Below are 19,089 nucleotides of genomic sequence, written 5' to 3'. Positions count from 1 at the left end.
ATTTGTAACCTATATCCCCTTCCGCACTGAGTCTGCCCCAAACGGCACGCTCCCCCTCTGTAATTGGTAGCTTACCCCCATTTGGTATCAGAGCCATTTGAGCTCGATCGTAAGTGTTTGTAAGTTACATTGTATTTGTTTGATTTTCAATCAAGTTGGCCGGTGATACCGCCATAGTTATCCATTATTTTGTGGTTAATCATTACTTTGAAGTATGTTATCTCCAACAAACATTATTTTATTTTACATCTATTTTCTGATAGCACTTCCACTCCCATATGTTGCATTTTTCATCTACTACTTTATATCAGTTTGTTGTATCTGTTCTTTCTTTTGGTGGTAGGCTGAGCCTCCCGTTCATTCAAACTGTTCATTATCTTGTGACTATTTGTTTAAGCTAATCCTTTGCTTCCCAGTTATCTTCTTCTTCTTGTCTTTGTTTCTTTCCCAACAATTTGTTACAGATGTGTACTAAACCAGGTTCTATGAGGAAATGCTGCCCGATAAGTCTAGGTAGAAGTCCAGTTCTGTGTTGGTTTTGCTGTCCGGTAAATCTAATATTCTAGTATTGGTGTGAACCGAAGACCTAGGCACAAGCCCCAGTAGCCGTTAGCCAGGAGAGCGTTAGGCGTTTGAGGGAACGTGAAAGGGAAAGTTCATATACACCAACCTAAGCTAGATACAGCGGTGGTAAGTAACAGCAAAAGACACAGAAGGCATCCGGAAACAGCCATAAGTGGTAGCATATCATAGGAAGGTAGTCATACACTCCCTGTTTCAGATCTAAGGTTAGATCCAGAAATTGGAAGATAAAGGTAGTCCAGGTTGTAATTGATTTCTTAGGCTTATAATCCAAAATGATGAATAGGATGTTTAGAAGGAGTGACTCTTCCACTTCCATTAGATCTAGCAGTACAAATCCTCCTGATATTCCACAAGAAGATGGAACAATCAACTCAGAGTCGTACCAGCTTTCAGATCTAGATCAGAAGTTAGGAGATTGGAACATACCCAAAGTTCCCACAACCCAGGTCTATAAGTCATCATCGTGGTCCCTGAAAAAGACTTTCAGAACAGACTACCATGTTAGAACTATAGAACAAGTTTACAGCATTAACAAGGAATATGAAACCTGTTATTTGTTGTCCCCTGCAGCCATAAAAGCTCACAGGGATAGTGATCATAAATTCCTCCATATAGGACTTGTCCAAGTTGGAGTAAAACCATTGATCAGAGAAGGTTTGAATAACTCGATCCTTATGGCACTACGAGACACCCGTCTTATCAGGTTTAGAGACAGTCTCTTAGGAACCATAGAATCCAGTCTGAGTAATGGTCCAGTTCATTTCGACTGTTACCCAAACCTCACAGTTGCACTTGACGACCCTCACATCCTGAAGGTCCTCACTCTCAACCTCAAGACCCATGGAAACCTTGTGTTACATGGAACCAAGCAGCTTGCTCTTATATACAGGGTGTATTATAAGTGCATGCGAACCAATATGTCCATTCAAGCATTCGATAAGAGAAAACCAGGTGAAACTACTCTTATCCAAACCTCGGATGTTAGATCCACTGTTCAGGTACCCAAAACCCTGCAATGGTCTGAAATAACATTCCCAGCACGATGGACTTTAGAAAATGAGAATTATCCTTTACAGGTCCAGAACCCTGTTAGGAGTCCAGATCTAGATAGTATCCAGCAGTTAACCGATGGAACGGTTAGACTAAGCTTTGACCAGTCTAGATTTAGATCACCCTTAGACTATGAGGAACCCAGATCTCCCATAGATCTACATCACAGGTCTAGATCCATAGATCTACGCCAACCCTTTAGGCAGCCAACTATCCTTCTTAGAGATAGACCTGCATCCCAGTGTAGTTCGTCTAGAACACAAGCTCCTACCTCTAGAAGAGACTTAGGTCCACTGTTCCAAGGAGTCAAAGACCACTCTCAGGTTAGCACCCCTTGTTACACAGCCAAACAAGACTCAGTTGTTGATCATGAGGATGATGACAACAGCCAAGATAGTCTTAAACCTCCCTCACCATCAGGATCTGATTTTAAAGGAAATCCTATTCAGCCAGAAACTGAATACGATCATCAGCTCCTAGTGTTGAACAAAGATGAGGAATTCGTTCCAGATATGGACTACCTCGAAAAGGAATTTAATTCTGAACAGAACAGAGTTAAAAGAGAAGCCTATCGAGCCAACCATACCAAGGAACAAAAGATTGAAGTTTTGGAGAAATGGAAGTTATTCATGAGAACGGTAAAAGCAGATTATCCTTTCTTTGAATACTTTGAGAAACATTTCCATTGGCATAAAAAGAACCATGTCAAAACCAAACTTCCAGCAAAGGCCAGACATAAAACTCAGAAAGTAGAGAAAATAGTCTCTCCTTCACCTGAAGTAAATATCTTAGAAGCCCACATATCTTCTAGTAGTTCCAATGAACCCTCCTCAGAAAGAGAAAAGGAGAAGGAATATCTAGATGATCAGCTTTATGATTCACCTCCACTTCCTCCTAAGAAATGGAAATCCAAGTATAGAGGAAACCCAGCCTTTAAAGACTTCCACAGAGAAAGAATTGTTTCCAGAGAATACAGGAGAAAGAAGATGGAAGCAAGAGGCATTTTTAGGAAGGGAAACAATCCTAATACCATTGCCACTCTCAAACCTAAAGCAAAAAGAAAATGCTTTCGGTGTGGAAAGAAAGGCCATTACAAAGTAGATTGCCCAGGCAAGTCTCCTACCCATTCCTTAGTATCTGAAGATGTTTCTAAAGCCTTAGAACCTGGCCATCCAGAAAATGAGTCTTTAAACAGTTCTATTGAGCAAGAAATCTGTCAGATCTACCAAGATTCATCATCTCCTAGAGTTTCAGAAAGTACCTCTAGTAGTTCAGATGAAGTCATACCTTGTCAAGATAATTGTTGCAGAAACAACACTATCAAAACACTCTCTAAGCAAGAAGAACTTCTCCTAGATCTCATAGAACAGATCAAGGATCCAGAAGAGAAAGCTCAAAGACTTAGTGAGTTCCACAAAACCCTAGTTAAGGAAGCCAGTACATCCAAATCTAGGATCCAAGAACCCTTAGTCGACTTAGAAAAAATCTACAATAGGTTTACCAAATACAAGAAAGAAGTGACCATCCAAGATCTTCAGAAAGAGATTAAGGATCACAAAGCTGAGATGAGAAACCTTAAGCAAGAATTAACCATCCTTAGGGTTGATCATGGTCTCATGGATTTGAGAGTCAAAAACCTAGAATTCACTTCACAGCAAGGCAATGAGGACAGAATCTCATTACAAAACCCTTCTGACAATGAAGTAGATGAAACAGTTAATCCTACTGCAGATATGGAGCCCGAACCATCCAAGGGATCGTTCCTGCAAACCATCAGTAGCATTAACTTCCAGAAATGGCATTCCAAAGTCAGGATTGTCATAGGGAAAGATTTTGAATTAGAAGTAGTTGCCCTAATGGACTCGGGCGCCGATCTCAACTGCATCCAAGAAGGAATGGTTCCCCCTAAATACTTCCAGAAAACCCAAGAACGGTTAACTTCTGCAAGTGGAGGAAAAATGCAGATTGAATTCAAAATCCCAGAAGCACAAATCTGCCAAGACAATGCGTGTTTTAAAACCACCTTTGTTCTTGTCAAAAATATAACAGATAGGGTCATCTTAGGAAACCCATTCATATGTCTGTTGTATCCTTTCATCACGGATAGTGAAGGAATCACTACCCACCCTTTTGGCCAACCAGTCAAGTTTAAGTTTCTTAGAAACCCAGAACCAAGAGAAATTGAGAGTCTCCAAAAAGTTTCTGTTTCTAAAAATCTTAATCTCATCAATGCCAAAACTTCTTCACATGGTCAAAATGTACCATCCACCATATTTGATAATTCTTGGAGTCCTCATAAATTATCATCTAATCATATTGCATATAACAGTATTTGCTCCATGACATCTCATGATCTTAACAAACATGTTTTCAGAAATAACCATTTTGTTAATACATGGCAGGAAGAAAAGCAAATATCTTTCTATACTAGCACTAGTAAGTGCAAGATGGCTTCTTCGAGCAGGAACAAAGGGAAAACCCCTATGCATGAAGGCGCTTCCTCTGGACCAGAACCCAGGGAAGTAACATCCCTTCCAGAATATGTTCCACTCCAAGTAACATTTTCAAATAGTAATAGAACTATTACTTTACATGAAGTTTTATCCAGGAATTTCCAATTTGTAAATGGAATGTATACAGGACTTCCACCCTCCATCAAAATTGTCCTTGATAACCTTCAAAGAGCCTATACCCAGAGCAACAATCATCTCTTTCAGAGAACCCTCAAAGCATTAGAACTGCACCTAGTGAACCTTGAGGCAGAAATTGAGACTGGAAGAAATACTATCAGTCAACTCTTTGGCAAAGAGGATATCCATTCAATGGATAGAATGACTATCATGGGCACAGATTATGCTCGGTTAAGTCTTAAGACTCAAACCCAGCTAAGAAGTGCTGTTGCCAACTTGCCTTCTGATATACAGAATCGTATATTCCGAAGCAAGGCTATGTCTGAATCATGTGACCTATGGTTCAAACATTTACAGATATTGGTCATCACCCATTTCCCAGTATACGACGAATCAGAAGATGCTGCCTTCATCCTATCCACTTGGGAAAAGTACTTTGGAAGCAGTCAAAGGATCTATGAGAAGAAACATCCCTTCCCCGGTCTAATAATCAATTATGAAGATTGGTCCGTTGAAGAAGATCCAAGCTGGCTTTCAAGAATGTTTGAATATGGATTCGTTCGTCTCATCAGACTCACAAGTCATGATCAGATCAACCAATTCCCACAGATCATCAGGCAGGTTGTATCAAAAATCAAAAGTCCATTTGTCTCTATCAAATGCTGGAGTACTCTTCCCCACTGGGACAGAAACAATTGGATGGATATCCAACCTGCTCACCACCTCGTACTCATCAGTGGATACACCCACAATGGTCCTTGGTATGAGGGAGACTCTTATCTCCATAATGAAGACCCTAATACTCTTGCAAGTTGCTGGAGTGGCTACTTCAACAATGAGATTATAGATGTCACTCATGAGCTATGGCAGAATTACCACTTTGTTGGAAATACTGGAAGAATTACAGTATTCACCATCAGGCCGTATTCTGAATCGCTTAATACCGAAAGAATTGACTACATAGAGCCCGGACAGATAGTAATGCGACAAGCAGACTATGAACCTATCCTGTTTTGTGGCATTTGTGACAAATTTGCCAGATACCACGACCATAACTATGATTACGATCCTCCATGGGATCCTTATGATGGTTATCCTTCTGGTCATGATACTGACTAAGCAGCTCAGAACAGACTTCTAGACGCCCCAGAATGGCTTCAGGAGTCCAGACAGTTCAAAGAGTCATTTCTGCAAAAGAACCGGTTACTATTCAGAACAGTACCCGCATGCAGACAAGTCACTATTTCAGAAAAGCAAGGGGACAAGATACTGTTCATAAACAGTGACCAGTTACTGTTCACTCTACAGTACCCCAGACAGAATCATGGAAATTACTATTTGCTTTCGGTGGAAAAGAATTTACCCTCAGTAAAAGCAAATTACTCTCCGTGATTTCAGCAGTCTCCTGACAGCATCCAAGGCTCCCTCTCTCTATATAAGGCAGCCTTCGACTCAGTCTTCAGCAGGCTCAATTCTAGGCTTAGTTTCAGAATTACCTCAAAGAGTTCTCAGAATGACTCTTTTGTTCTCCTCCCCCCTAGTTTACCAATGTACCAGAACTACATTTGTAACCTATATCCCCTTCCGCACTGAGTCTGCCCCAAACGGCACGCTCCCCCTCTGTAATTGGTAGCTTACCCCCATTTGCCTGATTTGTACTGCTAGATCTAATGGAAGTGGAAGAGTCACTCCTTCTAAACATCCTATTCATCATTTTGGATTATAAGCCTAAGAAATCAATTACAACCTGGACTACCTTTATCTTCCAATTTCTGGATCTAACCTTAGATCTGAAACAGGGAGTGTATGACTACCTTCCTATGATATGCTACCACTTATGGCTGTTTCCGGATGCCTTCTGTGTCTTTTGCTGTTACTTACCACCGCTGTATCTAGCTTAGGTTGGTGTATATGAACTTTCCCTTTCACGTTCCCTCAAACGCCTAACGCTCTCCTGGCTAACGGCTACTGGGGCTTGTGCCTAGGTCTTCGGTTCACACCAATACTAGAATATTAGATTTACCGGACAGCAAAACCAACACAGAACTGGACTTCTACCTAGACTTATCGGGCAGCATTTCCTCATAGAACCTGGTTTAGTACACATCTGTAACAAATTGTTGGGAAAGAAACAAAGACAAGAAGAAGAAGATAACTGGGAAGCAAAGGATTAGCTTAAACAAATAGTCACAAGATAATGAACAGTTTGAATGAACGGGAGGCTCAGCCTACCACCAAAAGAAAGAACAGATACAACAAACTGATATAAAGTAGTAGATGAAAAATGCAACATATGGGAGTGGAAGTGCTATCAGAAAATAGATGTAAAATAAAATAATGTTTGTTGGAGATAACATACTTCAAAGTAATGATTAACCACAAAATAATGGATAACTATGGCGGTATCACCGGCCAACTTGATTGAAAATCAAACAAATACAATGTAACTTACAAACACTTACGATCGAGCTCAAATGGCTCTGATACCAAATGGGGGTAAGCTACCAATTACAGAGGGGGAGCGTGCCGTTTGGGGCAGACTCAGTGCGGAAGGGGATGTAGGTTACAAATGTAGTTCTGGTACATTGGTTTACTAAGGTTTCCTGACTGGGGGAGAACCTTGTTATCAATACAATCTTCTATCCTATCAAGCTGTTTCCCTATAACTCCTAAACACTGGTTAGTGTAGTTGTTTTGCTCTATTACTTTCCTGACTACCGTTTCTTCTGGGGCTACGGCGCATTTGAAAGGAGAGGCAACAACTTCTGACTTGCCAGTTTTGAAGAGTATGGTTTCTTGAGGAGGATGGCTAGATCTAACAATTTCTGGTTTGCTAGTGCTAGGTGCATCCTTTTTGGGAGGTAGTTTCCAATTAGTTTTGGTAATGACACAGTTCTTTTTATGCCATTGGAAATGTTTTTCAAAGTATTCAAAGAAAGGATAATCTGCTTTTACCGTTCTCATGAATAACTTCCATTTCTCCAAAACTTCAATCTTTTGTTCCTTGGTATGGTTGGCTCGATAGGCTTCTCTTTTAACTCTGTTCTGTTCAGAATTAAATTCCTTTTCGAGGTAGTCCATATCTGGAACGAATTCCTCATCTTTGTTCAACACTAGGAGCTGATGATCGTATTCAGTTTCTGGCTGAATAGGATTTCCTTTAAAATCAGATCCTGATGGTGAGGGAGGTTTAAGACTATCTTGGCTGTTGTCATCATCCTCATGATCAACAACTGAGTCTTGTTTGGCTGTGTAACAAGGGGTGCTAACCTGAGAGTGGTCTTTGACTCCTTGGAACAGTGGACCTAAGTCTCTTCTAGAGGTAGGAGCTTGTGTTCTAGACGAACTACACTGGGATGCAGGTCTATCTCTAAGAAGGATAGTTGGCTGCCTAAAGGGTTGGCGTAGATCTATGGATCTAGACCTGTGATGTAGATCTATGGGAGATCTGGGTTCCTCATAGTCTAAGGGTGATCTAAATCTAGACTGGTCAAAGCTTAGTCTAACCGTTCCATCGGTTAACTGCTGGATACTATCTAGATCTGGACTCCTAACAGGGTTCTGGACCTGTAAAGGATAATTCTCATTTTCTAAAGTCCATCGTGCTGGGAATGTTATTTCAGACCATTGCAGGGTTTTGGGTACCTGAACAGTGGATCTAACATCCGAGGTTTGGATAAGAGTAGTTTCACCTGGTTTTCTCTTATCGAATGCTTGAATGGACATATTGGTTCGCATGCACTTATAATACACCCTGTATATAAGAGCAAGCTGCTTGGTTCCATGTAACACAAGGTTTCCATGGGTCTTGAGGTTGAGAGTGAGGACCTTCAGGATGTGAGGGTCGTCAAGTGCAACTGTGAGGTTTGGGTAACAGTCGAAATGAACTGGACCATTACTCAGACTGGATTCTATGGTTCCTAAGAGACTGTCTCTAAACCTGATAAGACGGGTGTCTCGTAGTGCCATAAGGATCGAGTTATTCAAACCTTCTCTGATCAATGGTTTTACTCCAACTTGGACAAGTCCTATATGGAGGAATTTATGATCACTATCCCTGTGAGCTTTTATGGCTGCAGGGGACAACAAATAACAGGTTTCATATTCCTTGTTAATGCTGTAAACTTGTTCTATAGTTCTAACATGGTAGTCTGTTCTGTATTGATAACAAGGTTCTCCCCCAGTCAGGAAACCTTAGTAAACCAATCCAGATTCTTGAAAAACCTTTTGTCAAGCTCCCCACAACTAGACAAGCTAGCCTCAAACCTAAGGACCAAACAGCCTTACAGGTAGTGGCCCAAAAGCTTGAAGATCTTGTGAAGAAGGAACCTTCACTTGAACCCACCCCAACCAGTAGGGATCCTAGACTTGAATCTCGGTTAGTAACCCTACATACCCACATAGCTTCTAGCAGTTCTAGCAGAACCTCCTCAGATACTGAAAGGGAGATAGAACAAATAGAAGACCAATTTCGAGGATTACAGGTAAATAAGCTTTACCAAGCCAAGGTAATGCCAACCAGCCTCACCAAAAATTGGTATCCCAGACCAACACCCCCTGACCTCCAGTATGAGGAAAGGACCACCCAGTTCACAGTATCCAGTGCCAAGCTCTATGAATGGAACATAGATGGCCTCTCTGAACAAGAAATCCAAAACAAGATCCAGCACATAACCATGGTAGCGAATAACTATCTAAATGATGGTATTCCAAATACCGAGGTCGTTGAGCTCATTGTTTTAGGATTTACTGGAAAACTGCTACTCTGGTGGAACAATTGCATGACAGCAGCTTCTAAGGAAGATATTAAACATGCTGTTCAAAAAAATGCGGATGAGAACCCCATCTTTGACGAACGCATAGGAAGAGGAATTCCCGATGGAGTCAATACCCTGATCTACACGATCATGAAACACTTCATAGGAAAACCCAGCAATATCACATCTAGGATTTACGACCAGTTGAGTAACCTTAGATGTAAAAACCTTGGAGAATACCGGTGGTACGAAGATGTGTTCACCACCCGTGTCATGTATAGAAGCGATTGTAACGCTCCTTACTGGAAGGAGAAGTTTATCAATGGCTTACCTACACTGTTTGGACAGAAGGTTAAAGAAACTCTGGCAGGATCCTTAGGAGTCATAGATTATGATAACCTAACTTATGGAGACATCTCTAGCACAATCCGAAATGAAGGAATGAAAATGTGTAGAGATCTCAAAATCCAAAGTCAAGCCAACAAGAGCAAAGCCAAGCACGAAATAGGAAATTTCTGCATCCAATATGGCTTACCTTCTATCATGCCAAAAAGAAAGTCCAAACATAGAGGCGATGAACCCTCTAAGAAATCCCATAGGAAGAAATCTGCCCCTAAACATTATCGAAAACAAAGGTTCATAACCGATGATTTCTATAAGAAAGGCAGATCCCAACCTAGGTCCCAATCCACAGGCAAATTCACACCTAAAGCATCAGGAACATGCCATAAGTGTGGAAAGCAAGGTCATTGGAAAAAAGACTGTCAAGCTAAGGCCAAAACCCTTATCAACACACTCATTAGTGACCAAGCCAACAAGGATGAGATCTTCAAACTCTTAGAACTCGATCACCTAAGCAGTGAGTCTAGTGACCAAGAGAAAAACCAATTGTTTAGGACATCTTCTGAAACCTCTAGAGTATCTTCTACTTCCTCTAGTGACACAGACGAAATCCTAGCCTGTCAGGATAGTTGTTGTAGAAACAAAACTGTCCATGCTCTTACCAAGCAAGAAGAACTGCTCCTCGATCTCATAGAACAGATCAAGGATCCAGAAGAGAAGGCTCAATTCTAGGCTTAGTTTCAGAATTACCTCAAAGAGTTCTCAGAATGACTCTTTTGTTCTCCCCCCCCCTAGTTTACCAATGTACAGATATTGGTCATCACCCATTTCCCAGTATACGACGAATCAGAAGATGCTGCCTTCATCCTATCCACTTGGGAAAAGTACTTTGGAAGCAGTCAAAGGATCTATGAGAAGAAACATCCCTTCCCCGGTCTAATAATCAATTATGAAGATTGGTCCGTTGAAGAAGATCCAAGCTGGCTTTCAAGAATGTTTGAATATGGATTCGTTCGTCTCATCAGACTCACAAGTCATGATCAGATCAACCAATTCCCACAGATCATCAGGCAGGTTGTATCAAAAATCAAAAGTCCATTTGTCTCTATCAGATGCTGGAGTACTCTTCCCCACTGGGACAGAAACAATTGGATGGATATCCAACCTGCTCACCACCTCGTACTCATCAGTGGATACACCCACAATGGTCCTTGGTATGAGGGAGACTCTTATCTCCATAATGAAGACCCTAATATAAAACATCATTTTCAAGAAATTCTATTTTGATACTTTGCTAATGGTTGTTGCCTAGGGCCCACAAGAATAACTAAAGAATCATATGGATCAAACCCTTGATAGCTTCACTAATCTATTGTTTATATCTCCATTTCCAAGAAGTATTATATATACACCTGGGAATTTTACTTAGTTATGTATCTATTTGATTTGGTACAAGAAAAAGATTAGACCTTACTAACAATTTAGAGATTGGCAATCTGTCTTGCAAGTCATATTTTTGCTGAAATTAGAGAACAGGTTACTGGTTTTAGTAAGATATATTGATGACATTGAGAAGAACAAATACATCTGTAAATTAATTTAGCGATTTTAATTTAATTTTATATGCTAAAAAGATTATAGATATTGGTTTAACATATATAACTCGTTTAATTAATTGGTTACGCTAATTTGCTGTTTGTCTTTGTATTAAGTTGTTAGATTCTGTACTTATAGCTACAGGCTAGAGATAATGAGGTTGCTTAGTGAGGAGGAGTGTGGTTATCCTGTCATGTCGCAAGCCTTTTCTGATAATCTATAATATATATATATATATATATATATAATGAAATTTTTTAATGTTTTGTTAAGTTCTTTTGAAAGTTCATATATTTCATCATGTTATTATAAAATATATATTTTTAAAGTTGTGAATTTTAGAGTTAGAATTAGTTTTAGAATTCACCGTCTTTTTATATAAATCAACTCAAGACTAAATAAAATCAGATTAAATTAAGTTTCACATTCTCTAAATAAATTCTAATTAAATTAGACAAATCTATTTTGATTTTTTATTTGTTAATACTTATTGTGGGGGCTGGTTAGTCACTAAAATTATTAAAGTCAAGTTAATTGGGCCTGTGGCCCATCCGAGGACGTAAATTTTTCCGAAGAGGCTCATATCAAGTTGTAGGGGTAACCAAATGAAAGGAAGAGTAAATATCATGTGAGGTAAGTTCAGTATTCGTCCGAGGACAAAATCCTTCTCGGAAATATGAGTCTGAGGACGAGCAGAACGCCACCTTGTTATAAATGTACTTCGGAGCTACATCACCACTAAAAGTGGGATAAGGGACCAAGGGTAAGACAGAGAAGGCAAACAAATATCTATAACAACAGCTGCCTCCGCATTAATTACCTCTCAACCAACTCTCTGGCCGCATTAATGTGGAGGTGATGCTTGAACAGTGATGAAGCAGCCTTACAGCTGCTAGTTGGAGGTTCCAGAAGGTGTTAGATGGGACAGAAAGAGATCTCCTGAACCCAACCTACACGTGTGTGGTGAAGATGATATGAAGAGGGCAGTATATAACATGAAAAAAAGCATTGAGGGAAAAAGATCGGGACATCAAAAAGAAACACCAAATACTCAGAAGAAAACCTTAGAAACCAAAGTATTGTACTCATTTAAAAGAGAAACTAATCGTTATATCAGGGCTAATCCATCTATAAACGTGAGGTTGAATCGCTTTTCTTTTGGAGTTAACCTAGTTCTTAGACGCCCACACTCTACAAATTTTATTGTTTGGGCCTTTAACATATGAACTCAATACCGGTTTGGGATCGTTACAAATTGAGTCCTTACACTTATTATCATTTTTTATTTTTTTAGAAGAATTGTTTATTTATTTGATGGTTAGGGAAGAGAAGATTTGAACATTAAATGTCTCAATTGAAAATACTAAAAAATGTTAGTTAAATTATAAAACTTTTAATAATACTTATTACTAATTGTACAAATTTGTATCATATATAAATTTCTTAATTAAATTTTCTCGTGTATTATACGAATTTATGGCTATTTTAATTTGATCAGTACTTGTAACAACATTTATTGACTTAAAAAAAAAAAAAAAAAAAACATCAAAGAAAGTGTTCAGCACTCCGGGATATATGTTTGTGGCCTAAAAAAGACTGGAACAACCATTGATGCTTGTATCATTATGTGCCACATGTAAACAGACAATGTGAACTTTAATACAATTTTTTTTCTTAATTTTAAAACCAGCACTCTGAGTACTTTGAAATCCACGGGAAGTTGCTTCCCGGAAATTATAAAAATCTCTACCTGTCAAAAGATATATCTTCTCGAGACAGCTTAACAGTTTGAACTTTACAACTCATAGATAGGAATTAGGAAATTGCTAGGAATTTGAAACTTTATTTACCCAGCTGTCACGTAGGTTTTCCATTGCGATTAATTTAATAATATAAGGAACTCCAAAATTCTAACATAAAAACTCGTGGACTGACCAGTGACCATAGAAGAATATGAATTTATGAACCTCAAGAAATTTCTTGGATCAAGACTTGGGCTAGGCACTTTATAATGGCCAAGTCATTCCAGTACATATTTGTCTCTTGGTTGTTGTAAAAACTTTGGTCTTATCACTATTCCTAGACAAAATTTGACAACCATAGTTTGACGCAGAAAACTCAAAAACAACAAGAGAATGCATAATCAAATCTGAAAGGAACCTAAATTAAACAACTATATTTTGAAGTGAAAAACAAACAAAAGAATGAAGAATCAATCTAAAAGGAACATAAATTAAACAACCATAATTTGAAGTGAAAAACGAACAAAAAAATGAAGAATCAAATCTAAAAGGAACATAAATTAGACAACCATAATTTGAAGTAAAAAACAACAAATGAATGAAGAAACAAATAAAAAATGAACATAAATTGGACAACCACAATTTGAAGTGAAAAAACAACATAAGATCGAAGAATCAAATCAAAACTGAAATGCCAATTATCTTTAAATTAAATGGTATTTTATAGATTCTTCAAAAAAATGTTTTAAGTTCAAATCTTCCTCTCATTTTTTATGAACAAATTTTTACATTACAAATATATAATTTTAATCAAGAACAATTGAACAACATGAAAGAGGAACTCTAGCAGAGCCGTTCCTCCGTCATTATCCAAACAACAATACATATATAAATGTATACAATTAAATTCTTTTTTTATTCTTTCTCTTTACTATTACATTCTCTTTCTTTCTTTCTGTTTTGTAATTAAAAACCTAAAAGATACACTTTTTTTTTTTTCCATCTATCAACAAAAAAGAAAAAGAAAAAAAAGAAACACATGAAAAAACAAATCAAGAATCAACCTCCATATTTTAAGCATTCACCATCTCTCTCATGGTCCTAGAGTGCATCAAACTCTCCTCCTTCCGCTTAGTTCTTGGCCGAAGCAAATTGGACCAAAACCCACCTTTCTTCTTCTTATTATTATCATTATCAACCCCAGTTTTCAATCTTGGAACAAAAGCCAAAGATCTACTCTTGGTGAGCACATTCTTGCCGCTTAACAAGAAAGATATCGAAGTAGTAGAACGATGCATTGTTGGAGATGAACAAGAAGAGGCCGAAGAAGAAGAATAATATGATGAGACAGAACTAAGAGAAGAAGAACAGCAGGAAGAACCCGTAATTGTAGAGGTTCTACGTGAACTACCAGTTGATAATTGAGAGAGTCTTTCACTGAGACAAAGTGCACAAACACCTGGTGCTTGTTTGTGTTTAGGGTGCTTCTTGCACTTATCATTACGCTTAGGGCGAGACATCACCTCCTTTGATTTCCATAGGCTTGCCATTTTTGAGTCTTTGAACATTGTCAAACTATGTGGGTGTGCTTGTGAATATATAGATGTACATGTTGGAGGTTTCCATGATAGTTCATGTGGGTTTCTTTGGTTGTTCTTAAAAATTGCTTTTTTGACGGGATGTGAGGGCAGATTTGAAAGGTTGAAAGGAAGGACTAAATGAACGGCTGTGATGGGAGGAGAGTTGGTGTGGGGTCCATCGTAGAATGGACTTTGAGTCGGTGGATGTGCTGTGTGGGCCTGAATGTGTGGAAGGGCCAAGCTCTCTGTGGGGGCGGCGTAGAAAATCTCTGGTAAAGTCATACTTGGAAAAGGTATTGGCGCTGACAATTTCAAACGATTTAAAAACGAGACGTTTCGTGCAGGGAATGTGAAAACATGCCTTTTTTTTGGTTGAGAAAAGTGAAAACATTGTATAAGACTTTAATTCGAAAGGGACTCACAATATTTTCCATAATAATAAATTTTAAATAGTAAATTATTATTGACTATCTTTTATTGGTAAAAAAGTAATTTTAATAGTAGGTTCAAATTAAAATAAATAACAATTTATAAGATTTATTATGAAAGTATTAATATGAAAATGTTATCAAGTTATCAACATCGCATACTGCACACCCTTTGTGCGATATTTACTTTATAAATATAAGTACTTATGGGGTATGGGGAGTAAAGGTTAAAGTAGTATTTCTATTTTGTATTAAAATTAAAAATAGAAAAAAGTTATCAACATCACACTTCTTTAATTTTTATCTAAGTCCAAGTCTTTCTCCTTTTCCTTCTAAAAAAAAAAGTCTTTCTCCCTTTTTTATGCCATGTTTTTCTGCCGTGTATGAGCTTCCAGGTTGGCTGGTAAATTTCTCAGTTGCTGTATAAAGAAAATTGAAGGTTTATTTATTTAAATTTTAGTTGTTATAACTCAAGAAATTGAGTTTGAGATCTTACTTATTTTTTAAAAGACAAAAGGAACTATTATTTACGTCTTCAAAAAAAAAAAAAAAAAACTATTATTTACAGGGGGATGGCTCCCAAAGGTTTTCTGATTTATTTTTTTTGAGTAAAATACAAAAAGACTTTTTGGTACTTGAATCAATTTTAAACAAACCCAATGTACTCTTATTCAGTGTTATTTGACTCATAATCATAATATCTATTTATCTTATTTTTGAAAATTGTGAGTGACGGAAAGTAATCACATACTATTTATATTTATAGAAGAAAATTTGAATTTGACATGAGTAGTTGAATGCTAAATCCAACTAACCCCATTACCCGGTCCTTGAACTAGAGTAGTTTTAGGATAAAAAGATCTTACTTCCACGAAGTTACTTCCGGTACTGGAGGTTTGTTTTTGTTTTAAATTTGTAAGTGACACTAAGTTTCAATCTCTACATTTTTATTTAATTAATGGATTATGTAACAATTTTTCATTAAAATAAAAAGATATTCCTATTAAAAATGTACTCCTAGGTAAGTCAAACGGATAAAACTACTTAGCAACATGACGGGTTAGTTGGTAGGTTTCTTTCAGTACAACCAATTATTCATCGCCACGCATCAGACCGAAAAGATTTATTTAAATGATGAAGAGCCACGCAATATTGGGCCGTAGGGCCAAAACAATTTTTGGGGCCTTTGCCAACATACAAAGAAAAAGAAAAAAGGTCTAGTAGTTGAGTACAATTTGTCGACTAATAGCTTCTTCAGCTTCATCTTAACTTCCCAGTGATTTTCACGTAACTTCCTTCTTGTAATTCAGCAAATAACAAGAAAAAAAAAAAAAAAAAAAAAAAAAAAAACCTTCCTGTTGTAAGTTAAAAATAAATTTGTCACCATGATGAATAGGGTCATAATTGATATGTGTAAAATAGGTGATTTCGTGGAAGTTTTCATGGTGGCTCTAATTCCAATTTTCCATAGCTGCCAGGAATTATAACTCTAAATCTTATCCAAGTTTTCCACTCCACTACATTGATTCCTAATGGAAACTGGACCCCTTAAGATAAATATAAAAGGACTTTTTAATTAAGTATCGTAGGGAATATAGGTAAGTCAAAGAATAATCCGCTCTGGTTTATGAAGTAAAATCAGGGGGAAAAAAAAAGGATTATGAGTTGAAAACTTGATATAACACTTTTTTCACATAAAACTATAATTTATGATTATGAATTTATTTTGGGTATTTGCAGGACGTTAATTAAACTCTAAACTAATTATATAATATTTAATTGTTTTTAAAATGAAACTAATCATTTATATTATTAAATCATAGACTTATAATACAAGTGGAATATTTTGCTAATATTATCGAATATAATTGATCTTGCACATACAAATTTCGCTTGTACTAAAAATTAATTGGAGTAATATCTTAGTCTTATAATAAGAGCAATCATTATAAAATAAAACACTATAAATTTAAATTCTACTTTTTTTTTTTTTTTTTTGGAGAAACATTTAAATTCTAAATTTTTAAAAACAAAAAAAAACCAATAAATTAGGTATGCTATTCTTAAATATTGTTGAAAAATATACAAAAATTTAGGAGTAATATAGACGTACTTGGATGTTGGAATTAGGATACTATGTTGAAGAAGTGGGCCAAGAATTTATCACATCCTTAACTATCGATTTCGAAGTGCAACCTGTCACTGCTGGGGACTAGAGCCCAAGGTTGGTACAAACATACAACTACTATTTGGTCTACAGATCAAACTGGGACACTGATTTTATTATACGCGGAAAATCAGGTTCATGACAGTGAGATTGATTCCTTCCAGCCAGGAATGTCTCTTTTTCTTAAGATAAAAATTAAAAGAAGAACGTGACACAAACCCATAACGTATAAAATTCATAAAGGTAGGTACAGAAGTAGAGTACATTTGCTTCTCTAATTAAACTTGGTTATTTTGAATTTAATTTTTCTTAAAAAAATATAAATATTATTTGTGTTTTATATTTATCAATGCAATTAAAAGTTTGATTTAAAAAAAAAAAAAAAGGCTAAAATGTAAAATTGATTCTCTAAGTTTCTTCAAATTTGATTTCAGTTCTCTAACTTTTATTTCGTTCATTTTAGCCCTTTAAGTTTCATATTTATTCAATTAATGTTTTTCTATCAACTTTTGTTCAATTTTTTTGCAAAAAAAAAAATCTAGAAAATATTTTTCAATAATTAATTGAATTTTTTAATTTAAAAAGTTTAAAGAAAAGTGCAAAAAATTGAAAAATTAACTACAACATATAGCAAAAAAGTTGAGGGTAAAGCCTTAATTAAATAAATTTGAAAATTAGAGAATTGAAATGAACAAAAACAAAATTAGATGACTGAAATAAAATTTAAAGAAACTTAGAGGATTAGTTTTACATTTTAACAAAATAAAAAATTAAGTGTTTGAATTTAATTAGAAAACCTAATATACAATACTAAATGACCACTACACATCCTTGATGCGATGGTTACTCTACAAGTATAAAAGCCCATTTGGATTTAGGGAGGAGGGAGGGGGAGTGGAGGGGAGTAGAGTAGAGTTAGCTAAAAATATGTTAATTTTGAATCATTTTTAATTTAGTCTACTCCCTCTCCCTCCCCCTCAATCCAAATAGACCATAAGTGCTTGTAAGAGCAAGGGTTAAGGTTCAAGTATTTGGAAGTGAACTTCACAAACCTATACACTTAGATTATGTTAAAGTAGAATTTTGATTATATATTAAAAAAAATTAAATTTAATTAAAAAATATGTTTCTATTAATTGTCATAGTCATACCAATAACATGAGAACTTTATTGAAAAGAAGAATTCTAGAGGGTGTTTGGTTATTGATTTCAAAACATATTGTTTAGTGTTTAAACACTAAACAATATTGTTCAAAAACAAAAAAAATATGTTTGGTCATTGATTTCAAAAAGTATTGTTTAAAAAATATTGCTCAAAACATATGTTTCAAACAATAGTTTTTGAAATCAGCTTGGGAGTGATTTTGAACAACAAAAAACATTGCTGAGTGGCATTTTCGTAATTAAGGTGAACAGTACCGGTCAGCTTTTTCACACACAGTAAACAGTACCGGTCAGCTTTTAAACAATATTTTATATTTTTTTTGTACTTTGCTGATTTAAAAAATATTTATTTTGTACTTTATTCAGTTTTTTTTTACCATCTAACACACACATACCAAACACATATTTTATGTTTTTGAACACTGAAACATGTTATTTAAACCATGATACCAAACACATTTTTTTGTTTTATAAACACTAAAAACATATATTTCAATAACACTTTTTAAACTACAATTTTCACATCTTTTTAAACAATAATTTTTGAACTCTATAACCAAACGGGCCCCTAATAACCGACAATGCTATGCAACTACTAAGTACGACTTCTTCCTAGCTGAAGTACGACTTCTGCCTAGCTGGCAATCCCAAAAAAAAAGAAAAAAAAGAAAAAAAAGAAAACTTCTACCTAGACCTGGTCCTCCTCTAAACCTCTTCACTGAAGAACGAAATTCATGCCTCGTTGTTGTTGTTGGTCTTCTAGTTGTTGTCATCTATTATTGTTGAAGTACCATCAATGGAATTGGCACTTAAAAACGATGCAAGTCGCTCATAATGTTGCTCTTTAGAACGTTGAAGCAGTTGTTGATATTGTTGCATGAGTCCAGCATAATATTCGTACGCTGGTTGGTTCATGTTGTAGATTCGACCAATCTTATTACCGGACCCTGCTAACTCATGCTCACTCTTCTTCTCAGTATTTCTAGGATCATCATCAACCTTCATCTTTTCTATCTCATTAAAGCTTTTCTCAGACTCTGCCATATTC

The 19,089-nt window shown here is 36.4% G+C and overlaps 1 protein-coding gene across 1 annotated transcript; it reads right to left on the bottom strand.

Moving 5' to 3' along the window:
* Positions 1 to 13,775: 13,775 nt before the first annotated feature.
* LOC126716177 (uncharacterized) lies at positions 13,776 to 14,252 on the bottom strand. The gene has a single exon (XM_050417209.1). The coding sequence runs from the start codon at positions 14,250 to 14,252 to the stop codon at positions 13,776 to 13,778; it is 477 nt and encodes a 158-aa protein (XP_050273166.1).
* Between the last annotated feature and the right edge of the window lie 4,837 nt (positions 14,253 to 19,089).

Source organism: Quercus robur, chromosome 2, assembly GCF_932294415.1.
Source record: "Quercus robur chromosome 2, dhQueRobu3.1, whole genome shotgun sequence".
In the NCBI taxonomy this organism is placed as follows: domain Eukaryota; kingdom Viridiplantae; phylum Streptophyta; class Magnoliopsida; order Fagales; family Fagaceae; genus Quercus; species Quercus robur.
The sequence above is the reverse complement of the archived record's forward strand: the minus strand, read 5'-3'. Positions and strand labels throughout refer to the sequence as shown.